The 25,759-nt window shown below is 42.5% G+C and overlaps 1 protein-coding gene across 1 annotated transcript in view; it reads left to right on the top strand.

The window, feature by feature from the left end:
* The window catches only part of MYO16 (myosin XVI), a 569,170-nt gene that overhangs the window by 502,440 nt on the left and 40,971 nt on the right, over positions 1-25,759 (top strand). The window contains 2 exon segments of the mRNA XM_033177288.1: positions 1,786-1,944; positions 18,878-18,969. Of these exon segments, the coding sequence (XP_033033179.1) occupies positions 1,786-1,944; positions 18,878-18,969 (251 nt within the window).

The raw sequence follows: 25,759 nt of genomic DNA, 5'->3' as shown, positions 1-25,759 counted from the left end.
CCCTCCCTCCCTCCCTCCCTCCCTCCTTCCTTCCTTCCTCCTTCCCTCCCTCCCTCCCTCCTTCCCTCCCTCCTTCCCTCCCTCCCTCCCTCCCTCCTTCCCTCCCTCCCTCCCTCCCTCCCCCTCCTTCCTTCCCTCCCTCCCTCCTCCTTCCTTCCCTCCCTCCCTCCCTCCCTCCCTCCTTCCCTCCCTCCCTCCCTCCCTCCTTCCTTCCCTCCCTCCTTCCCTCCCTCCCTCCCTCCCTCCTTCCTTCCCTCCCTCCCTCCCTCCTTCCTTCCTTCCTCCCTCCCTCCCTCCCTCCCTCCCTCCTTCCTTCCCTCCCTCCCTCCTCCCTCCTTCCTTCCCTCCCTCCCTCCCTCCTTCCTTCCCTCCCTCCCTCCCCCCTCCTTCCTTCCTTCCCTCCCTCCCTCCCTCCCACCTCCCTCCATCCCTCCCTCCCTTCTTTCCTTTTTTCCTTCCTTCCATTGTTTTCCTGTCTTCCTCCCTCCTGCCCTCCTTGTCTCCTTCCTACCTTCCTTCTGTAGATTGTAACCAACAGCAGTTTATCCAAAAGTTTTCAGCATGGAAAAGACATAATCCAATTTGTCTTTTAATGAAAAATAAAGACTGAATAATAATCAGAACATACACGTTAAAGTTCCATTCTGTCTCTTTCCAGCTGCATGACTGAGTAACCCTAATTCCTTCTTCAGCAAAATAGGGATAACATGTCTGCCTATGGAAGTACTGGTGATTGGGATTGGGGTGGTAAAACACTGTTCTGCCATATTTAAAGTATAATAAAGCAAATGATGCATGTTCGCCCCTCAAATAATTTATTAGTCTAAATCTTTAGAAAGGCCTAACTTTAAGACAGTCAGAATCAACTGTGTCCCAACAGAAAAGAACCAGCCTCATACATATCCCTGATGCTGAATCAAAAGTCTCCAATAGGTTGCAGCTTTTTTGAGGTTCCTTGGGAAGCAAGAGCCAACCCCAGGTGCACCTGTGCAGTCTGAGAAAGGAAACCTGGCAGAGGTGATGATGGGGGGATGTCTGACCCCTTGATGGACAGTCGTGCCTGATTTGCAAAGTCTGATTGTGTGCCTAAGGGTAATGCAGTGACCATGGGGAAACCTACCTCCGTTAGATATTGCTCCAAAGAGCGAGCATTTGCTGTGTTTTGCTTTATTAATACTACGTCACTTTTAAAAGTCTTCATTAGGCTCTTCAGTGGAATTTGGACAGTGGCTGCTGTGTTCCCACCTCTCACTTAATATAGGACATGCATTACATATTTAAGTAATTATCTTAGTGTGCAGAATGCAGAAGTTGAGTATTGAAGTTTAGTATTCCAATATGGACACTAAAAATGTTTATAGTGATGTTGAAAATAGCACCATAGTGTTTCTTATCACTCAAGTGTTTATTTTTTCCAAAGCTATAAGATTGCCTAAATTTATTTAAATTTAATAATTCAGAAAACTCCTGAAATGTGAACTCATTGCTTTCTCATGATAGGCAATACTATAATGACAAGTTATTTGATCTGTGACATCAAAAATTCTTTATAAATAGGTTTGAATGCAACAAATTATTTGTACCACTTAACACTTTCCCTTTTGTTTAACAGTGTTGTGGCAAAATTTGTTGAATATTATATAGGCCACAAATTTGATTAAAGATTATTATTTTAAATGTCATGAATGTTTGATTTGATGTTTTATTATTTTCTCCAAACGTTTTATTCAGTGTATTCAGTACATGTTATCAGAAAGTAATTAAGTTTTCTAAAATTTATTTTAGGTTTTGAAACTAACATGAACCTAAGTAGTCGGGATGACCCTAGTACATCAGAAATTACTTCCGAGACTCAAGATAGAAATGCAAATAACCATGGAATTCAGTTATCTAATTCACTATCTAGTGCTATAACTGCTGAAAATGGAAATTCCATCTCAAATGGTAAGTACTTTTTAAACTCAGAAGTAAATGGATAAAAGTTTTAGGCTGTATCAACTTTCTAGGAGGAATGGATTTAAAATATGAAAATGAAGAAGGGTTAAGAACTGGAAAATAGAAAATAAACCATGAAACTCTCCTGCAGTATTGTTGTCAGCATATGATTGCTTCAGTTAAAGAATTGGAATTGTATTCCCTCTTTGTTGACTTTTCTGAAATTTTATGGAGTATTAATCTAATTGGTCTAAAATTAGTATACTGAGCAGAAGAAGGCAATGGATTATCTACCAATATTTTTAATTAAAAAGTTATTCTGGGCCGGGCGCGGTGGCTCAAGCCTGTAATCCCAGCACTTTGGGAGGCCGAGACGGGCGGATCACGAGGTCAGGAGATCGAGACCATCCTGGCTAATATGGTGAAACCCCATCTCTACTAAAAAAAATACAAAAAACTAGCCGGGCGACGAGGCGGGCGCCTGTAGTCCCAGCTACTTGGGAGGCTGAGACAGGAGAATGGCGTGAACCCGGGAGGCGGAGCTTGCAGTGAGCTGAGATCCGGCCACTGCACTCCAGCCTGGGCAGCAGAGCAAGACTCCGTCTCAAAAAAAAAAAAAAAAAAAAAAGTTATTCTGGAAACTAAGAAATGTGAAGGAAAATAATATTAAAGAAATGATAAGTGCCAGACTGGCTTCAGGTATTTTACGTACATCAATGAGTGCCACATTTAGAAAATGGCTTGGTTGCAGGTACAAAAGCTGAGGACCTCATGCAAGTATTTTCTCTCACAAATAAAAGAAGACAAAGGCTTCTGGGAATAACTGATGGGAAGATTCAGACCAACTATTCCTGAGAGACTCCTGCAGAGTTGGAAAAAACATGTTTGTTTAGTCTAATTAGAGGCGTGGGAGAACCATCACGATGCTGAAATGCTAGGAAGCAGCTGAAGACCTGGGAGTGGGGTGCAAGGGGAGCTGAAGCAAGGAAGCCCACAGTTGAGGCTTGGCTCATGGGGACATAGGGGTACCCACATTGTTCGGAGAAGGCAGCTACGAAGTCGAGTTGTGCTTCTGACTGCCTTCTCAGATTACAGGGCAAGAAACTGAGTCGTGGCCGCACCAAGGTCTTGGGGTGGGGCCTTCAAGTGTTCTTCCCAAGAGTCAGAGTGAACCAGAACCAAGAGCCATGTTGAGTTGCCCAGAAGCAACCAGGCCTACAGGTACCTGGGAGAAACACGTGTAAATCTACCCCAAAGGGTAGTAATAGCATACCAGGCTTCAAAACATTCTTAGAAACCATTTTTCAAATGCAAAGTCCAACACAGTTAGAAATAACCAGGCATAGGAGCACACAAAATAAGTTGAAAAATTACAAGCCGAGACATATGTCAATTGCAGTATGTCCACAGGGATTCAAAAGATTGGAATTCAAAGACACATGCCTTAAAATAAGTATGTTTACTCAGCCCCCCACAAAATAAAACAACGAGAATTTCAGCAGAAATGGGAAACTATAAGGAAATCATCAAATGGAAATTCTGAAATTGGAAAATGCTGTAATAAAATTGAGTACAACAGAGGATAAAGTTAAACTTAGTTAGATATAGTTGTTTAAAAACAAAACAAAACAAACAAAAAATAACTGGGGAAGTGAAAGATAACTCAGAAAATCTCCGGAATGAAACAGACTGAAGCAAAACAGAAGAATGGAAACTCTGGACAATGGTTTAGAGATATAAAGGATAATGAGAAGGATGACTGAAGTGTTAGGGAAAGAAGAGGAAGTGCATGAGCAGAAGAAAGACTTGGTGAGAAATGTTAGAGCCTCTCCCAACACCGACGAAAGAGCATCAGGAAATGGATTTAAGTTGGCAGATTTTTATAACGTTCAACATACATTCTTCATGAGATCCAGCAGTCTGACTCCTCAGTATCTTCCCAAGAGAAATGACAGCAGTGTTCACATAAACACCTGTATGCAAATGCATATGGTGACATTATTCATAATCACATAAAACTGGAAATAAATTCAGTGTCTTTCAACTGGTGACTGGCTTGTATTAGTGATCCATCACTGTGCAAAATATTACTCCCAAAACTTGGAGGCTTATGTAAGAAATGGTTATTATTTCATAGTTTCTGTGGGCCAGGAAGCTGTGTGTGGCTTAGCAGGGTGCCTTTGGTTTAAGGTCCCTTGTGAGACAGCAATCAAGCTGTCAGCCAAGACCACAGTCATCTTGAAGGCTGATCCATTTTCAAGGTCACTCAGATGGCTATTGGCAGGCCGCAGAAGGTTCACATCCAAGTCAACTCACATGGGCCTCTCCACAGGGCAGCCTCCCAGCACAGCAGCTCTCCCCACACCGCTGGGCAAGCAATCCAAGAGGCAGCACCCCAGATGGAAGCTGCAGTCTTCACATAACCCAGTCTTGAAAGTGACACCCCGGCACTCTGTCACATTTGATGGAGTCACTAAATCCAGGCCACACTCAATGGGTGGGGAGTCCGTGAGTGCCTGGAGGTGAGCTCACCAGCATCTCACAGGCCAAACTAGCACATGGATGAAGTCTGCAATAAATAAGAGTGATCAACTGTAACAAGCATCAAAAGGGATGGCTAGAACATTATGTTGAGGTTAAAAAAAAAAAAAAAAGTCAAAAGACTAAGTGTGATCCTGCTTATATGACATTTGGGGAAAAGCAAAGCTGTGGAGACAGAAAACAGTTGAGTGGTTGCTGGAGGCTGGGCGTAATGGCAGGAGATGAAGTTCAGAAGGACATGTGTTGTCATAGACAATTGCGAGGACTCATGGCTCTGTGGATGCACAGATGTGTGTGTCTAAAAAAGGTGAACCTCACTATCTCTAAATTACACCATAATCAGTTCCACTTTTGTAGAAATGAAATAGAAATCTTTGCAAAGCCTGAGTAGGACACATAAAACTTTCCTAGATGTGTATCATAGTAAAACACCTATAAAATAAAGACCAAATAGAAGTAAAAATATGTACTACCTTCAAAAAGCAGCAACTGAAGTCCAAAGACAATGAAATAACATAGTTAACATGCTCAAATAAAATAACTGCCCCCCAAAAGTTCCTGTAATAATGAAAGGGAGTTAAGGATATTTTTAGGAAAAAAAATTAAAATGAAAAGAATTAAACATTGACAGACTCAGAATGCTTACAGATAAAGGAAAGAATAAAGAATAACTAAAAAGGCAAGTAAAAATGGGAGGGGTAAAATAGTATTTAATATTGTATACTGATAAACCTACCTTGCCAGTTGTAACCTCAAAGGTAACCCCTGAAAGAATATTAGTGGGGTAGATAATTTCCAAACCAGTAAAGACAGAAAGATAAAATCATAAAAAGTCAACTCAAAAGATGAAAAAAAGGGGTAAAATAGGAAAAATAGGGCAAGTAGAAAGTTCGGAGACAGTAGATATAAAAGCACATATGAAAATAAACCTTATTTAATTAAAATAAATTTTAAAAGACATTTAATGTAAATTTATATGAAAAATGACTAACAGAATATTTTTAAAACTAAGATTTCTGAAAACAGTAAAACAAGGATTCTGAAACATTAAATGTAAAGGGATAGAAAAGAAAAAGATATAACGTGCAAATATTTAAAAAGCAGCAAAAACAGTGCTCATATATTTGCACGTCAAAAATTACATCTCTAGGCCCAGCGCGGTGGCTCACGCCTGCAATCCCAGCACTTTGGGAGGCCGAGGCAGGCAGATCACTGAGGTCAGGAGTTCAAGACCAGCCTGGCCAACATGGTGAAACCCCATCTCTACTAAAAATACAAAAATCAGCTGGGTGTGGTGGTACATGCCTTTAATCCCAGCTACTCGGGAAGCTGAGGTAGGAGAATCTCTTCAACCCAGGAGGTGGAGTTGGCAGTGAGTGAGCCGAGATCGCGCCACTGCACTCCAGCCTGGGCGACAGAGCCAGACTTCATCTAAAAAAACAAAACAAAACAAAAAAAACCACCTCTAATATTGAAGAAGAAATCACAAAATAAATTCAAAACTCAAACATTTTAACTAATGACAAGGCAAATATGACAACAGAACTTTTAGGACATGACTAATGTCTTTCGTGTATGAATGGAAGGGGTTCAGATGCAGTGTCAGATGGTCAATATGTGGCTGTACAGCATTGTGGCCATGGCTGGGCTTTTAGTGTCCACATCAACTGAATAATATATATTGTACTGATTAAGTCGTTTCATATGCTTCATTCCATCCCATCCTCCCACCTTGCCACCTTCTGAGTCTCCAGTGTCTATTATTCCACACTCTATGCTCAAGTGTACATGTTATTTAGCTCCCACTTGTAAATGAGAACACGCAGCATTTGTCTTTCAGTGTCTTAGTTATTTCACCTAAGATAATGGCCTCCAGTTCCATCCATGTTACTACAAAAGATCTCTTAAGAAATGGAAATGTATGGCTTCAAACATTGGCATCACAAGAGAACAAATACAACAAGTGTTAAAAGTATCTAGAAATTAGAAACAGAACAAAAACTAAATACCACGAAAATAGGAAAGATACGATAGTGATAATAAGAACATAAGTTACTGAAATATAAAACAAATAACAAAATAATGTAAAGGGATAGAAAGGAAGGAAAGAGAAAGTTTATCTTTTAAAAAATTATCTTTGAAAACATTAATAAGATTGAAAATTTTCTTCCAAGGGGATAGAGAAATAGAGAAAATGGACACAAATAACAGACTTTAGATTGAAAAGAGGGCATCAATACAGATCTGGCTGAAATTAAAAATAAGAGAATACTACAAACAGTTTTACACCAAGATAAATTTGCAAATGTACATGAACAAATACATTCTCAAAAAAAGAAAAAATAGAACTAAAGAAAATGGACAAAAGAAGTAGGGAAGCTAAATAACACTGTAAATGTTAAATTAATGCAATTTGTAATTGAATGCCTTCCTGCAAGGAAAACTCCAGAATCGGATGGTTTCTCCACTAAATTTTTCCAAAATTCTAAGGATGAAATAACTCCAATGTCACATAAACACTTTCAGAGAATAGGAAGGAAGAAGGAGAAAGAACATACTCCAGCTTGCATAATTAGCCACTTAATTTATGACAAAATTGGCATGTTAGGGCACTGGGGAAGAATAATTGATTGCTATCCATGTGAGGCAAACAGTGAAACTTGACCCTGCCTAATGCTATACACACAAAACGATTCCTGATAGATTATAGATCTGTATGTCAAATAATAAAATGGATAGAAGAAATAGGAGAATATCTTTCTTACTTCGTAAAAGGAAAGAAGGCCTTCTTAAGCAAGACACAAAGTTTTAACCATAAAGAAAAAAGAAAAAATAACATAAATAGGGAGAAAATGTTTTCAACACATTTACCCAACAAAGGCTAATATTCAACGTTTATTTAAAGCAAAAACAAAGACAGCTGAAAAGAAAATTGGACAGAATATGTGAATACGACTTAGAAAAACATTTTTAATGGATTCCAACCTCATTAGTAACTAGAGAAATGTAACTTAAGACTCCAGGGCGATACTACCACACACACTCTAGAATTACAGACCTGCCTGACAAGGAAGAGGTGCTCAGAGAACCAACTGCCACAAAGTAAGGATGGCGATTTCATTCAGAGGAGAAGGCCAGCAGCAATTTGGAGAGATGACCCCAGGAGCCTCCGCAGAGCTGCCAGTGTTGTATTTCTTTATTTTATATGTGTGGTTGTGAGACGTGACAATGTGCTAGCAGCCCTCACTCTCAGCGCCTCCTCGGCCTCCCGCCTTGGCTTCCACTCTGGCGGTGCTTGAGGAGCCCTTCCGCCTGCCACGGCACCGTGGGAGCCCCTCTCTGGGCTGGCTGAGGCTGGAGCCTCCTCCCTCTGCTTGCGGGGAGGTGTGGAGGGAGAGGCAAGGGTGGGAACCCGGGCTGCGCTCCACGCTTGCGGGCCAGTGCGAGTTCCAGCGGGAGCGGGCATGGCCTCCGTGGGCTCTGCACACGGAGCAGCCAGCAGGTGCCGCTGGCCCAGGGCAGTGAGGGGCTTAGCACCCGGGCCAGCAGCTGCAGAGGTTGCACTGGGTCCCCCAGCAGTGTTGGCCCGCCAGGACAGGCCTCCTAGCTGCCTCCCGGCGGGACAGGGCTCGGGACCTGCAGCCCGCCATGTCTGAGCTCCTCCCCCTGCGGTGGGCTCCCGGGCAGCCTGAGCCTCCCCGAGGGGCACCATCCCCTGCTCCGTGGCGCCCGGTCCCATCGACGGTCCAAGGGCTGAAGAGTGTAGGGGCAGCTCAGGACTGACGGGCTGCTCTGCCTGCAGCCCTGGTGCAGGATTCACTGGGTGAAGCCAGCTGGGCTCCTGAACTGGATGGGGACTTGGAGAACTTTTATATCTAGCCGGAGGATCGTATGTGCACCAATCAGCATTCTGTGTCTAGCTCAGGGTTTGTAAATACACCAATCAGCACTCTGTGTCTAGCTCAGTGTTTGTAAATACACCAATCAGCACTGTGTCTAGCTCAGGGTTTGTGAATACACCAATTGGTACTCTGTATCTAGCTAACCTAGTGGAGACTTGGAGGACTAGCTCGCTGTGACTCTGTCTAGCTCAAGGATTGTAAATGCACCAATCAGCACTCTGTGTCTAGCTCAGGGTTTATAAACACACCAATTGGTACTCTGTATCTAGCTAATTCTGTAGCTAACTAGCACTCTGTGACTCTGTGTCTAGCCCAAGAATTGTAAAGGCACCAGTCAGCGCTCTGTCAAAACGGGCCAATCAGCTCTCTGTAAAATGGACCAATCAGCAGGATGTGGGCATGGCCAGATAAGGGAATAAAAGCAGGCTGCCGGAGCCAGGGGTGGCCACCAGGTTGGGTCCTCTTCCAGACTGTGGAGGATTTGTTCTTTCGCTCTTTGCGGTAAATCTTGCTGCTGAACACTGTTTGGGTCAGTCCTGCGGTTATGAACTGTAACACTCACCGCGAAGGTCTGCCACTTGACTCCTGAAGCCAGCAAGACCACGAACCCACAGGGCAGAAGGAACAACTCCAGACGCACTGCTTTTAAGAGCTTTAACACTTACCATGAAGGTCTACAGCTTCACTCCTGACAGCGAGACCACGAACCCACCAGAAGGAAGAAGCTCCCGACACCACATCTGAACATCTGAAGGAACAAACTCCGGACACGCCATCTTCAAGAACTGTTACACTCACCGCAAGGGTCCACGTCTTCATTCTTGAAGTCAGTGAGACCAAGAACCCACCAATTCCGGACACAGTTGTTAGAGTTCTGCAATTAAAAAAAAAAAGGAAGAAAGAGATGGAGAAAAGGAACTTCTGTTCACCAAAATATTTAAGTTTTCCGTGTTTTGAGGCAAAAGGCAAAAACTACAGCTTCGGAAATGATCCTAAAAAATTTGATAATAGTAATAAAATAACTGCAAGTGCTACTCTAAATATCAAAACAGAACCAAAAACGAAAGAACCAAACAAAAACCCTCTAGACCAAAATGGAGATGTTTGTGGAAAAGGCTCCATGAAATTAATAATATGAATTCTTTGGGAGTATCAGGGTTATAAACTTCAGCACGTAACAGATAGTGTGTATGGCCGAAGCCTGCAACACAGATTGCTGTGTTCTCCCTTAACATGCTTACGGATTTTAAAATAAAGTTGGTTCTATGCTGTCATTAATTAAAAACCACTGGAAAATCTCGAGTTATATGTGCAAAAGGAAAATTATTTCAATTGGAAATTCAATCTTTCAAAGCAACTTAACACATTTATGCTGATCTACTCTTGTGAGCGCCATGAATTTTTGGGTGCCTGGAACTTTCCCCATGATTTTTTTTTTTTTTTTTTTTTTGAGATGGAGTCTCGCTCTGTCGCCCAGGCTGGAGTACAGTGGCCGGATCTCAGCTCACTGCAAGCTCCGCCTCCCGGGTTCACGCCATTCTCCTGCCTCAGCCTCCCGAGTAGCTGGGACTACAGGCGCCCGCCACCTCGCCCGGCTAGTTTTTTGTATTTTTAGTAGAGACGGGGTTTCACCATGTTAGCCAGGATGGTCTCGATCTCCTGACCTCGTGATCCGCCCGTCTCGGCCTCCCAAAGTGCTGGGATTACAGGCTTGAGCCACCGCGCCCGGCCTCCCCATGATTTTTAAAACATCCAGTACAAGGCTCTATATACTTAGGCCCTCAGTGAGCATTTACTGATTGAAACAATGTTGTGTGTTACGTAGGAACAGTAAATCCCATCCAGAGGGCAGAGTCAGAAAAACTGCCCAGTCAGTATTATAGAAATCGAACAAACATTACACATGTGCAGCATGTGATATATACATGAACATGATAACTCTTAAAGCAATTATTAGTAGGGGTTCATAACTTACAAAGGGCGGCCAATGCACTTTCTAAATATGGGCACAAGATGAAAACAAATGTTTAAAATAATTTAAAGTTCAAATTGAATCAGAAACAGTGTTATTTTCTAGGAAACATTTCTCTTTTGAATGCCAGTATCTGCATGCTACCTCTGCTTCCCAGAAATAATTATCTGTTTGTTCATTTGTTGAAATATAGTTATGTGTGGGTAATTATAGCTATCACTTACTTTAATTGCCATCCTTTTACTGATGTGAACGCAAGCTTGGATCTTTTTTTGTATACTTAATTATTCCCTGGACTTGTGGTTATTTATCATTAGATTAGAGAGCAGTTTTTAGTGTTAGAACATTTTAGCTTTATCAAACAAAATATTGTGAACATAAAGATGTTTATTTTGTGGGGACACAGATATAAAAAAATCCAACTAGGGCATTTTATGTTCAGTATTATTTTTTTTCTTGCTGTCAAGTGAATATACATAATATGGCTGGGAATCAGGAAAAATGGCAATGAAAGAATACAGTCATTGCGTTTGCATTTACATTTATCATTCTGTGCAAATTGTGTATTTTTAATTTGCATTATGTTCATCCTCAATGCACAATAAGGGTTATTTGTGTTGAATACAGGCTTCCGAAGGCAAAAGGTTGGGGGGCATCATTTGCAGGACCACAAAATCTGCATTCTGTGCATGAACTCTGGCGCCTTGTTGAACTTAGGCCATTAGAGCACCAAACCACACCAGTTCTGGGAACATCCAAGAAGGGCTTCCATCAGCCACACCTCAAAATCAATCCAATCCACCAGTCAAGGAGCCTTTGGTGGGAGTCCATAAATGTCTTTAATATATATTTTACAACATCACTTTTTTTTTTTTTTTTTTTTTTTGAGATGGAGTCTCACTCTGTCGCCCAGGCTGGAGTGCAGGGGCGCTATCTCAGCTCACCGAAAGCTCTGCCTCCGGGGTTCACGCCAGTCTCCTGCCTCAGCCTCCCCAGTAGCTGACACTACAGGCACCCGCGACCACACCCGGCTAATTTTTTGTATTTTTAGTAGAGATGGGGTTTCACCGTGTTAGCCAGCATGGTCTTGATCTCCTGATCTCATGATCCGCCCGCCTCAGCCTCCCGAAGTGCTGGGATTACAGGCGTGAGCCACTGCGCCTGGCCAACATCACTTTCTTTATGGAAATTGTACACGTTCTTTGGAACTCATACTCTTGTCTGACTGAAAGTCTAACAGCCAGAGAAAAGGAAGCAAGCCTCACTTGACAATCTGGAATATGTTGAAATCATCTATTTTAAGCAATAGAAGTTACCTTTGCAAAGAAAGAAAACTCCTGGGGCATCAAGTAACCCTGCCCCACTCATCCTTCTAGTTAAAAGCATTTTAAAGTCACATTAAATAATTTCTAATGTGGATATTATTTAATTACCTTTTCTCCACTGCAGTTGAGAAGTCAGTGTTGAAAAGGAACAGACTGAAATGCTCACTCTACTCTTTCCAGCCTGCGGAATGTTGTTCCCAGTGCTTAAGGCATCATTCTGCCTGCCTGGGTTTGAAGCTCAGCTCCGATGCTTATTAACTCCCCTACTATGGGCAAGTTACTTAACCTCTCTGCTTTTCAATTTTCTCGTCTTAAAAATGGGAATAATAAAAGCACCTACTTCGTGGATTGCTGTATTTTATACGACAATATTTAACAGAAAGTTAATACTCAAGAAATATTACCCATACACAGTTATTCATAAAGTGTTACGTGTTTTAGAGCTAGAAGAGTCATGAGGATTTATCCAACAGAAACAACAATTGCATGAATGAGGTAGATGAGGTGCAAGGCAGTGAATTCGTTTCTCTGAAACCATACAGGCTATAATAGTAATCAGTGCTTTATGAAAGAGAACAAATGCCCACGTGTACAGCCAAATATACAATGTTACTTTGATGGCTTATGCTGGTATGCAGGGCAAAGACAGACATTACAATTTGGAGTCTCTGGGATGACTAGAAGCAGGAATATCTGGGTGGAGTTCAGGGGATATTTAATATCGAGGTTGGAGGATTCAAAATAATATGAAGGGCAGGATGGCAAGAGGAAACCCAGTGAAGAGAGAGGTGCACATTAGTCAATCAAAACACTCACCAAGTGCACCTGTCGCATGTAGGCTTTGTGTTATGCATGGGAGCCCTATGATACGTAAGCACCACAAGATGACCTCTTTGTGTGAACAGTGAAAATACGGAGCACACTGAAAATACATACCAAGGAGACTGCAAAATAGGGCAGTCAGCAATAAATGTCAAACGAATCCCATAAATAATGATTACTCGGTTACTTTCTGCATAGATAAAAGAGATGATTCTGCTGGGCTGGGATTGCTAAGGATGCTTCATAGAGAAGGTTGGGACTTTCAAAATGTGTTTAAATCAGAAAAGAAGGGAGCACATTTCCAGGAATTTTCTGCACAGTGTATTGTGGCAGGATGTGAATCAGCTTCTCTGATAGAATAGATGAGTAAATAAGAGAGGAAAGAAACAATTATGTAGGAGCTACAGAGCCATGAATGCCAATTTAAAGAGTGTCTCAGCTGGGCACGGTGGCTCACGCCTGTAATCCCAGCACTTTGGGAGACCAAGGCAGGCGGATCACGAGGTCAGGAGATCAAGACCATCCTGGCTAACACGGTGAAACCCTGTCTCTACTAGAAATACAAAAAATTAGCCGGGCGTGGTGGCGGGCACCTGTAGTTCCAGCTACTCGGGAGGCTGAGGCAGGAGAATGGCGTGAACCCGGGAGGCAGAGCTTGCAGTGAGCCGAGATTGTGCCACTGCACTCCAGCCTGGGCGACAGAGCCAGACTCCGTCTCAAAAAAAATAAAAAACAAGAAAAAAATAAAAAATGAAAAAACAAGAGAAAAAAAAAAAGAATGTATCTGAAAGGGTTGCCATCGTTTTGAGGGAGTACTGTCTGCTGTTTTGGAGAAGTGTACCTGATTGTACTATCCAGGGTGAACAACAGAATTGGAAACTGAGTTTGGGGGTGCCAGTTTTGAATTCATTCACTTAAGCCTTGACAGGTTTTGTACATGAAGCAAGAGTATTAGACTGTATTGGTATAGGAGTCAAGAAGTGGAAGGTGTCAAGAACAACTCCAAGAATTTGAGGCAAATGATGGGAGAATACTGCAGTCTTTAGAAGGGAAGGGCAGTTCCCAAAGGAGGTTAATTCCATAAGCGGATTTGGAGCTCCAGAGAGAAGGACTTCTGATTATGGATGATTTTTCCATAAATGATGATTACAGGTTTGGAGTTTAGGCCAGGGTTCCAGGATGGGAAGAGAAAAGCCAGAATTTTCAAAGAAGCTGGAGACATGATGGTTATTTGTAGCATCAGAAGAACAATAATAAAGAGGAATAAGAAAAGAAATATGACCACTAAACAATGTAGAATGCCAAACTTGGAGAAATTTACATTGAGAAGGGTGGAAATGGAGACATGCAATAGATGCTCAAGAGATAGAAGACAGATGTCCAATTTCATGGAAATCAAGAGGGGAGTGAATTTAAAGGTAATGGAATACTTGGAAAGCTGGACAGATGTAAAAAGAGAATTCAAACCCCCTTGCCATTGACTAAACAAGTTTGGGTCCCTACAAAATGACAGATTTGACTAACAGATTCCAACTGGTTAGCCATGTGAAATTCAGTGCCATAACCCCCTGGAAAGTCTCTGTCTCATTCTTGTCTTGTCTGGTTTTTGTTTTGTTTTGTTTTGTTTTTTGAGATGGGGTCTCTCTCTGTCACCCAGGCTAGAGTGCAGTGGCACGATCTCGATTCACTGCAGTCTCCACCTCCTGGGTTCAAGTGATTCTTCAGCCTCAGCCTCCTGAGTAGCTGGGACTACAGGCACCCGCCACCACGTCTGGCTATTTTTTTAGTATTTTTTTTTAGAAGAGATGGGGTTTCACTGTGTTAGCTAGAATAGTCTTGATACCCTGACCTCGTGATCCGCCTGCCTCGACCTCTCAAAGTGCTGGGTTTACAGGCGTGAGCCACCACACCTGACCCTCATTCTTGTCTTCTTATAAGAATTTGCATGAACCCACTGGGCTCTGCATATAGACCTCATGGCCCCAGCGTCTCTCACTTTTCAAAATTACTTAAAAAATCACACAGAACTCCAGGGACCAGGTCTGCATCACAGTGATGAGGATGTCCTAAAAGCCTTTCCTCCTTGTGTCCTGGAGGAAGGTTTCATTTTCAGTGCTCTGAGCAGCCTCCAATTCAGGAGGAGAGGAAGAGCAGAGGCTGCTTCTTCCTGCTAAACCCTCAGTCAAGGCCAAAGCCTTTTTGACTTTTGCCCACCCAAGTTTAAAGGAACAACGGCAGGTTCTATGGAGTGTCCACAGCGTATCCATAAGGCCATGAAGATCAGCTTTGGGGCGCTCCTTCCCCGAGCATCTGCATGTTTTCTTTGAGCAGAAGAGCTGGATGTCTGGAGGGCAGGGTAGACTGGATGCAGTTTCAGAAGACCTTGACTTGCTGTCATTTGGGCAAGAATGGCTTTTTGAAATAGTTTGGTATCAAATGGACCAAAAGCTCAACTTTTTGAAGCACACTGTTGTGACCCTGGAAAGAATATATTCAGCAAGGGACACATGAATCTCTAAGCTGGGAATTGTTAACTCCAAGCCTGGTCTGGGGAGAAGACTGCTGCAGCACGAGGAGCAGAGGAGGCTCCTCAGAATGTGCAGAAGCGTCTTCACGGACGGAATTCCACCCTTTCATGAAGGCACAGATAAAGAGCTCTATCTTCACTTTAAATGTTCCTCCAACACGATTGGAGTCTTCACTCTGGTTAAAATGCGCCACGGGATTCTCTACCCACACAAGACTGTGGGACTTTGCTGGGGGCCTTTGCTTAGCAATGTTCCTGTTAGCTGTGTGAGAAAATCCTTGCTATGTTTAAAAAAAAAAAAAAAAGTTCTTGTCAGTTAGGGACACATGTACAAATATTTACAGCTAAAATGACATGATTTCTGGGATTTAAGTGAAAAATGAATAAAAAATGGATAAAAATGGATAAAATTGACAGCCCCAAGGCTTGGAATAGGTGCATGGAGTCTCACTACATATTCTCTTTATGTCTGAAATGTTTGTAATAAAAAGTTTTAAAACCGTGTTATTTTGATAGATAAAATGAATGTTACTGTAGTCTCATATCCATTACTTGGAATTCTTAATGAAATTGAATACGTGTATTACTTATTAGTCATTCATTTTTTTCTCCTTTATTTTCTAAACTTATTATTTGTCCATTGTTTAATATCTGGGAGAAGGTCCTTTATTTTGATCTGTAGGATGTTTTAAGAATTAAAAAGCCTCTTATTTAATATATTTCAGTGTTCTACATTGTTCTTTTAAAATACACATTTTATTTTTAGGGCATCATCAATATGTTTATTTTTAATGTTTATATAGAGATATGAATCTGTTTTTTTTTTAATTCATGGTTTGTGCCATTGATGTCATTTTAAAATTATTTGCATTAAAAAGGTACTGCTTCTAATACGGCAGCGAAATAAAATATTGTGCTGGAAAAAACAAAACAAAACAAAAACCCTCCTGCCGTGTAACCTCCTTCACACCTTTGGCGCTTCCTGGCTGTCATTCTGCCCCTTCCAGTTCTCACAACGTTGGTGAGTTGGCCGTGATGAGGACCCTTGGCCTGTTTGCCACAACCTTCCAAAATCCCCTTCCCTCTGACTTCTTGGGCTCAGTACTTTGTCCCACCCCCTCCTCCACATGCCAGTCTCCCCCAGCACCCATGCACCTGCCTCCCTCCCCACTGTCCTCACCTGGCCCTCCACACCTGCATGCGAGCACCTGCCCACACTGCATCCGTCCCTGTCTGTGGAGCCCTGACACAGGTTCTGGGACCCATCCTTTCTGTAGTCAACAGTTACGAATGAAATACCTTTGAACTCATGACTTAGATAAAATGGCAGCTTGTCTCTTCTGGGAAGTCTGCAGTGCTACCTCTCGTCTCCAAAGTGTGGTCACATTTCCACGAAGCGTCCTTGTGTTTTGTTGCCTTATCACATTGGTACTCTCAGCCAGGCATGTCCTTCTCGACTTTGTTCACCTTCCACAATTCTCCTCCTCCTGGAAGGCCCGGGTCCTTTGGCAACACCACCATGAAGTTTCCTCTAGTCCCTGCCATCAGAATAAATGCTTGCCTTCTCCAAGACCCTGTTCAACGTGACCTGTACTCTTCTTAATCCTGAAATCATGCTGCTGTGTGTTTGGCTTCAGTGTCATTCTCACTGAATTATGACTTCCTCAAGAGTGGGGACTTTTATTCATTCTTCATTATATTTCCCAGTGCCTTATGCAGAGGTTGCTCATAAATGTTTTTAACCTTAGTTTAATTGACTCTGTGCGGTGCTCAGCAGACTGTCGATTCGGCTCTGAGCTTGTACCATTTCAATTGAGTTTCTGTTTTGATTCTGAGATCCAACTTCTAATTTTATTTATTTATTTATTTGTTTATTTATTTTGAGATGGAGTCTCACTCTGTCACCCAGGCTGGGGTGCAATGGCGCAAACTTGGCTCACTGCAACTCTGCCTCCCAGGTTCAAGCGACTCTCCTGCCTCAGCATCCTGAGTAGCTGGGACTACAGGTGTGCACCACCAGGCCCGGGTAATTTTGTGTTTTTAGTAGAGATGGGATTTCACCATGTTGGCCAGGTTGGTCTCGATCTCCTGACCTCAGGTGATCTGCCACCTCAGCCTCCCAAAGTGCTGAGATTACAGACGTGAGCCACTGCATCCATCCCCAACTTCTAATTTATAATTTAGTTTTGAAAAATGGATCACAATTGTCTTCTCCTGGCCAACTGGTTTCTTTATGGTTCCTGTAGAAGTTAAGGTTTCTCTTGCTTGTCAACTGGCCCCTTCATCCCAGCACCCCATCCTTTATTCCCCTCTAAGAGGCAGTCCTTCACATGAATCCCGAGCCCTTTGTTGTGCTCTACTACCTGGAAACACGTTTTCTTTCCAACTATCTGCCTTATCTAGTCTCCTGAAATTTCATATTGTGCCTGATCTTGAATTGCCATGCTCCCGTCTGCCTGTGTGAACTTCAGGCTGCTCCAACACTCACTGTGATTGGAGCCTTTCCTGTGTCCTGCTACCACAGTGTCTAAGGACACTATTCCCACGTAGCACCTGAGTCTACTGCTGCTGCCTGTGGCTGAGATCTGTTCTCTGGCCATTGTCTGCCCAGTCTTCATGAAGTTAGCTTTTCCATACCAAGGTATCTGGACATGTAACAAGATCACTGGGAAGGACTTGTTATGTATTGACAGGATTGTGTAGACTTCCCTGAGGAACTCTCTCCTATAATCAGAAAAGTGTGCACTGATTGTCTAATGATTTTTAATTTAGGAATCATGTATATGTTTAATCAATTACACTGTGCTAGTTAATTATGCTTTCAGAGGGGAGTAGTAATCACTTCAGTAGTTAAAGTTCTCTGAGTTGAATTCATTTTGTTGGGTTCTTATTTCTCTTTTTGTCTATTCATGTTTATTAATCGAAGTCACTTTCGGTGATGCATGATGCCTGTATCACAGTGGTTCTCAGCCAGTGTAGGAGGGGATGACGTTGCCCTCCAAGGAACTTTTGGTAATGTCTGGGAACATTTCTGGGAGCCACAAATGGGAGTGCTGCTGGCATCTAGTGGGTGGAGGTCAGGGATGCTGTTTAACATCCTGCAATGCGTGGGGCAGACCCCACTGCAAAGAATTATACAGGCCAAAATGCCAATAGTGCAGAGGGTGGGAAACTGCTTTGATCATAAAGGATAATTAATAAAATCATTTGGTGCCTCATAGCGACTTCATGTTGTTGGAGGGCATGTAAAGTTTCATAAACCTACAACTTCCTCTACATGGTTGCTCATGAATTGGTGTGTTGTGAATCAGCAGCTCTCCCCACCTTTTCCTCGTGGAAATTCAGCCAATCTCTTTGCTTCCTTGTGCACAAAATGAACTACAGCCAGTGGAATTCATCGGACACACAGGCTTAGTCATGCTCTGACTTCGAATCCCTTCCTCGTCTCCCTGCAGTCCTATGAATGGCAGCGACATTCTGCTGTCTGCAGTCACCCCAGCGACTCAGTGGGCCCGTCACTGACCCTGGACGCGTCTTCAAACCTTTTCAGTATCTGGAAGTTTCCCTTATCCCCTCCAATACTTGTCTGCTCACTTTTGTGCTATTATTACATATTTCTTTATTATGATTGTATCTCTTTTGGCAGGATATGCCCTCTTTTCCTAAATGAAGCTGCCACAATACTGTGCGTGCCCATGTTTCATTGCAAAGTTTAGTATTTAGTTTGTGTTTGAGGCACATCATTTCAATTTGTAAAAGATAACAATTCTAGTTTATTGTAATGAGTGCATGACTTACTTTATTTGGAACAAGGAGACGCTGCTTAACTCCTGATTTGTGTTGACCTCAATAGGTTTGCCTGAAGAAGATGGATACTCACGGTTGTCTATAAGTGGCACAGGGACTTCAACATTTCAGAGACACAGGGACAGTCACACCACTCAGGTAATGACGTCTATCTGTTCACATGTGCAGTGACAAATGGAATTCAGTTATGACAAGACATTCATTAACTTGTTACCAATAGATGCTCTGTGTGGACTGCAGAGCTCAGCTGTTCTCACCTCTGCCCTGCACTCCTTGGGCTGAATGGTCTTCTCTCTCCATCTCAGCTGACTAAAATTTTCCATCTGTTTCCAAAATGAAGAATAATGTCCAAAAAAACTAAAACATAATAGTTTTTTTTTTTAATCTTTCAAAATAAGTTTTTTTTTTTTTTAATTATACTTTAAGTTCTAGGGTACATGTGCATAACGTGCAGGTTTGTTACATATGTATACTTGTGCCATGTTGGTGTGCCGCACCCATCAACTCGTCAGCACCCATCAATTCATCATTTATATCATGTATAACTCCACAATGCAATCCCTCCCTCCTCCCCCCTCCCCATGATAGGCCCCAGTGTGTGATGTTCCCCTTCCTGAGTCCAAGTGATCTCATTGTTCAGTTCCCACCTATGAGTGAGAACATGCGGTGTTTGGTTTTCTCTTCTTGTGATAGTTTGCTAAGAATGATGGTTTCCAGCTGCATCCATGTCCCTACAAAGGATGCAAACTCATCCTTTTTGATGGCTGCATAGTATTCCATGGTGTATATATGCCACATTTTCTTAATCCAGTCTGTCACAGATGGACATTTGGGTTGATTCCAAGTCTTTGCTATTGTGAATAGTGCCGCAATAAACATACGTGTGCATGTGTCTTTGTAGTAGAGTAATTTATAATCCTTGGGTATATACCCAGTAGTGGGATGGCTGGGTCATATGGTACATCTAGTTCTAGATCCTTGAGGAATCGCCATACTGTTTTCCATAATGGTTGAACTAGTTTACAATCCCACCAACAGTGTAAAAGTGTTCCTATTTCTCCACATCCTCTCCAACACCTGTTGTTTCCTGACTTCTTAATGATTGCCATTCTAACTGGTGTGAGATGGTATCTCATTGTGGTTTTGATTTGCATTTCTCTGATGGCCAGTGATGACGAGCATTTTTCATGTGTCTGTTGGCTGTATGGATGTCTTCTTTTGAGAAATGTCTGTTCATATCCTTTCCCCACTTTTTGATGGGGTTGTTTGTTTTTTTCTTGTATATTTGTTTGAGTTCTTTGTAGATTCTGGATATTAGCCCTTTGTCAGATGAGTAGGTTGCAAAAATTTTCTCCCATTCTGTAGGTTGCCTGTTCACTCTGATGGTAGTTTCTTTTGCTGTGCAAAAGCTCTTTAGTTTAATGAGATCCCATTTGTCAATTTTGGCTTTTGCTGCCATTGCTTTTGGTGTTTTAGACATGAAGTCCTTGCCCATGCCTATGTCCTGAATGGTACTACCTAGATTTTCTTCTAGGGTTTTTATGGTATTAGGTCTAACATTTAAGTCTCTAATCCATCTTGAATTAATCTTCGTATAAGGGGTAAGGAAAGGATCCAGTTTCAGCTTTCTACTTATGGCTAGCCAATTTTCCCAGCACCATTTATTAAATAGGGAATCCTTTCCCCATTTCTTGTTTCTCTCAGGTTTGTCAAAGATCAGATGGCTGTAGATGTGTGGTATTATTTCTGAGGACTCTGTTCTGTTCCATTGGTCTATATCTCTGTTGTGGTACCAGTACCATGCTGTTTTGGTTACTGTAGCCTTGTAGTATAGTTTGAAGTCAGGTAGCGTGACGCCTCCAGCTTTGTCCTTTTGACTGAGGATTGTCTTGGCAATGCAGGCTCTTTTTTGGTTCCATATGAACTTTAAAGCAGTTTTTTCCAATTCTGTGAAGAAAGTCATTGGTAGCTTGATGGGGATGGCATTGAATCTATAAATAACCTTGGGCAGTATGGCCATTTTCACGATATTGATTCTTCCTATCCATGAGCATGGTATGTTCTTCCATTTGTTTGTGTCCTCTTTGATTTCACTGAGCAGTGGTTTGTAGTTCTCCTTGAAGAGGTCCTTTACATCCCTTGTAAGCTGGATTCCTAGGTATTTTATTCTCTTTGAAGCAATTGTGAATGGAAGTTCATTCATGATTTGGCTCTCTGCTTGTCTGTTACTGGTGTATAAGAATGCTTGTGATTTTTGCACATTAATTTTGTATCCTGAGACTTTGCTGAAGTTGCTTATCAGCTTAAGGAGATTTTGGGCTGAGACAATGGGGTTTTCTAAATATACAATCATGTCATCTGCAAACAGGGATAATTTGACTTCTTCTTTTCCTAACTGGATACCCTTGATTTCTTTCTCTTGCCTGATTGCCCTAGCCAGAACTTCCAACACTATGTTGAATAGGAGTGGTGAGAGAGGGCATCCCTGTCTTGTGCCAGTTTTCAAAGGGAATTTTTCCAGTTTTTGCCCATTCAGTATGATATTAGCTGTGGGTTTGTCATAATAGCTCTTATTATTTTGAGGTACGTTCCATCAATACCGAATTTCTTGAGCGTTTTTAGCATAAAGGGCTGTTGAATTTTGTCAAAAGCCTTTTCTGCATCTATTGAGATAATCATGTGGTTCTTGTCTTTGGTTCTGTTTATATGCTGGATTACGTTTATTGATTTGCGAATGTTGAACCAGCCTTGCATCCCAGGGATGAAGCCCACTTGATCATGGTGGATAAGCTTTTTGATGTGCTGCTGAATCCGGTTTGCCAGTATTTTATTGAGAATTTTGCATCGATGTTCATCAGGGATATTGGTCTAAAATTCTCTTTTGTTGTTGTGTCTCTGCCAGGCTTTGGTATCAGGATGATGTTGGCCTCATAAAATGAGTTAGGGAGGATTCCCTCTTTTTCTATTGATTGGAATAGTTTCAGAAGGAATGGTACCAGCTCCTCCTTGTACCTCTGGTAGAATTCAGCTGTGAATCCATCTGGTCCTGGACTTTTTTTGGTGGGTAGGCTATTAATTGTTGCCTCAATTTCAGAGCCTGCTATTGGTCTATTCAGGGATTCAACTTCTTCCTGGTTTAGTCTTGGGAGAGTGTAAGTGTCCAGGAAATTATCCATTTCTTCTTGATTTTCTAGTTGACTTGCGTAGAGGCATTTATAGTATTCTCTGATGGTTGTTTGTATTTCTGTGGGGTCAGTAGTGATATCCCCTTTATCATTTTTTATTGCGTCTATTTGATTCCTCTCTCTTTTCTTCTTTATTAGTCTAGCTAGCGGTCTGTCAATTTTGTTGATCTTTTCAAAAAACCAACTCCTGGATTCATTGATTTTTTGGAGCGTTTTTTGTGTCTCTATCTCCTTCAGTTCTGCTCTGATCTTAGTTATTTCTTGCCTTCTGCTAGCTTTTGAATGTGTTTGCTCTTGCCTCTCTAGTTCTTTTAATTGTGATGTTAGAGTGTCCATTTTAGATCTTTCCTGCTTTCTCTTGTGGGCATTTAGTGCTATAAATTTCCCTCTACACACTGCTTTAAATGTGTCCCAGAGATTCTGGTATGTTGTATCTTTGTTCTCATTGGTTTCAAAGAACATCTTTATTTCTGCTTTCATTTCGTTATGTACCCAGTAGTCATTCAGGAGCAGGTTGTTCAGTTTCCATGTAGTTGAGCGGTTTGGATTGAGTTTCTTAGTCCTGAGTTCTAGTTTGATTGCACTGTGGTCTGAGAGACAGTTTGTTATAATTTCTGTTCTTGTACATTTGCTGAGGAGTGCTTTACTTCCAATTATGTGGTCAATTTTGGAATAAGTGCGATGTGGTGCTGAGAAGAATGTATATTCTGTTGATTTGGGGTGGAGAGTTCTGTCCCGACCCACAGGACAGTCGAACGGGCCCTGGAAGGGGGAGTGGGAATGGAGGAGACAAGAAAACACGAGAAATGGAGACAAGACAAATAGCCTGATCAAGTCTCGTTTATTGAATGCAGGGTCATGCCTTATATAGGCTGGCAGGGGAAGAGGTTGGGCCAGGGCGGTGACGGGGGCCGGGTCTTCTCAAATTACAATCGCGCATGTGCCGTGGGTTTGTACTTTTCCCGGGCGCGGGATCGCGCCTGCGCCCTAGGCTGCATATCTTCCTGGGCGGGAAAATGTTTGCGTGCGCACGGGAAAGGTTGGCATGTGCGGGAACAGTTTAGGCGCGCCTGGGAAAAACTTAGGCGTGCGCAGGAAAAGCTTTGGGCGCGCGCGGGAAAAACTTAGGCGGAGCGGGAAGGGTTTGTAAATAAAGAACCCGGGAATGTGCCGTCTTGTCTCCGCTTTGCGGAGATCCAGCAACAGAGGTCGGCTAATTCCGGGCCTCATGGCTCCGGACAGGTCCCCCTTTTTTATATATAATTATGGCTAGAAGATTGTCCCTCGGGAACTGCGCCTGTCTTAGGTTGGAGTAATGCATCTCATCACTGGTACCCGTCATGGGATTAGGCAGTAGCTTATGACGGCCCTCCTGTCTTAGGTTAGTGAGAGATGATACTCTCTTACCCGTCATTGGCTGTCCAGTTCAGCGCATAGGGAAGGTGCTCATAATGGGTGCAAGTATGAACCACCGAGATCTTCTTGTTCTAGGTGATGATAATGGACCTGTATAGGCTTCGCTTGGATAGCCTCGACCTGTTGCTTAATGAATGTCATGAGCTTATTGAAGACCAAAGGTCCTACAGAGAGTAAGAGCAATAGGCAAAGCAGGGGGCCCAGGGATGGCATAAGATAGGGAAGGAGTCCATGGAACCCAGTCCAAAAAGGGTTATCGGTTATTTCTTTTCATCGTTTTTCTAGGTCTTCTTGTAGACGCCTGATTTTGTCTCTGACGATCCCGGATTTGTTGGCATAGAAACAGCACTTCTCCTGTAAAGCCAAGCAGATGCCTCCCTGTTCTGCAGTTAGTAAATCTAGGCCTCTTCTATTTTGGAGCACTACTTCTGCCAGAGAATCTACCTGATCTTGTAAATCTTGTATAGTACTTGAAATGGCCTGCATATCTGAGATCAATTGGCGAGACAATTTGGTGTATTGAGTAACAGAAACCCCTAGGCCTGTAGCCCCAGTTGCTACGGCAGTAGTGATGCCTAATCCTACAAGTAAGGGGATAAATTGTATGGCCCTTTTGTTTCTTCCTAAAAAATGATCTATAGCTGGGATAGGTACAGGTTCATCTCCAGGGATAATGTCTATGTCTGGCAAAAGTGTGGCTAAGACACAGCGTCCTGTCCAATTAGTAGGTAAATAGGTATAAGCCCTATTATTGCCACATATAAAAACCGAGCTGTTTGGGGCACACAGCGATTGGGAAATATTTACTATGGTGGAACAATTATTGAATTGATTGAATCCTACATCAAGGTCGTAAGTGTTATTAAGGGGAGGGGAGTAGATGCAAGAGGAACTAGGAAATTCTAAAGGCTGTACTTTAAGGGGAGGAATTATGGTGCAAGGGGCATTGGATGTATAATTTAAGTCATTGCTGGGTATGGCAAGAGGAACAGGATCTCCTGATTGCAGACACAGCCAGCAGTCATTAGCCAGACTAGAGTTGGAATTGTTAAGCAGGTTATGAGTAGCCGTGAGGAGGGCAAAGGTCTGGGCATCAACTTTCTCTTTCCCTCGGGCTTTGGGCAAGGCCAAGGGGTGATAGTGAATTTCTGGGTACAGGGACCTTTGCAACTCTTCAAGTTTTTTGTGTACTCTAATTTCTCCGACCTTGTCTTGTGGTCCTCCTCCATCAGAGATATGAAGGGGATGGTGAATATTCCAGCAGACAGGCTGTCCTACAATTCCAGTACAGCCAGCTGATATAATGTTATTGGTATTTCCTACAACTGTAGGAACACTACTGGCCCCTATAGTGGGGGTTCTAGATCTTGTTAAGATAGCAGTATAGTATGTTTTACCGCCAGAGATACATTCTAAATAAGTAGTGTAGCAGGAACTATGCATAGCAGTCTCAAATGTGTCACAAGGGCAGGTTGTGGTACCCCCTCCGCTAAATATTCTTGGGGTTGACACACACCTCCACTTAAGAGAGTCACTAGACAGGTATGCTGTGTAAGCGGAGCAGGACACAGCTGAGATGTACGTATTTGGAAGGGAGGTCACATATCCCCCCAAACAATCACAGGGCTTACCGTATCGTTGTCGTATATATTTACGGGCCTCATGGGGATTACCAAAGCCGGCATATACCTGGAGTGCTTGGCAAATCAGCACCATGGTCCAGAGGGGCTTGTAGTTGAAGTTCATCTCTGCAATAGAGGAAAAGAGTACTCTCAGGGAGAAAATTACTCCTGGATTGGTTATTGTTAGGTGCCTGTCTTACCAGTCGCTCTGGTAGCCATCTGGCTGCATCATGAGTTTGAGAAAAAACACAAACTGAGCCTCTTCCCCAGATTAACACTGGGTCTGGACCATGCCATGTGTTGTCTAAGGGGTCTTTCCATTTAACCATGGCAAATTGTTTTTTGGACTCGGAATGCCAAAATCGATCGGCTGCTGATCTGTTCAGGTTGTCCAAATTTAAAAAATTTAAAATAAAAGTGTGTGATTAAGGATATTTCTAGGGGTGCCCTTAGTAGGGTACCATTCTCCCTTTTTTATTTTGTCAATGGTGGTTTTTAAGGATAGGTGTGCTCTTTCAACTATTCCTTGTCCTTGAGGGTTATAGGGAATTCCAGTAATATGTTTTATTTGTAATTTAAGACAGAAGTCTTGGAAGGCTTTGGATGTATAGCCAGGACCATTGTCTGTTTTTAGTTGTTTAGGCTTTCCAACTATGGAGAAACAGTGTAGTAAATGAGCTATAACATGCTTGGTAGCTTCGCCTG

The sequence above is a fragment of the Trachypithecus francoisi genome, unplaced genomic scaffold (genome assembly GCF_009764315.1).
Source record: "Trachypithecus francoisi isolate TF-2019V2 unplaced genomic scaffold, Tfra_2.0 Lachesis_group18, whole genome shotgun sequence".
NCBI lineage: Eukaryota > Metazoa > Chordata > Mammalia > Primates > Cercopithecidae > Trachypithecus > Trachypithecus francoisi.
The sequence above is the reverse complement of the archived record's forward strand: the minus strand, read 5'-3'. Positions and strand labels throughout refer to the sequence as shown.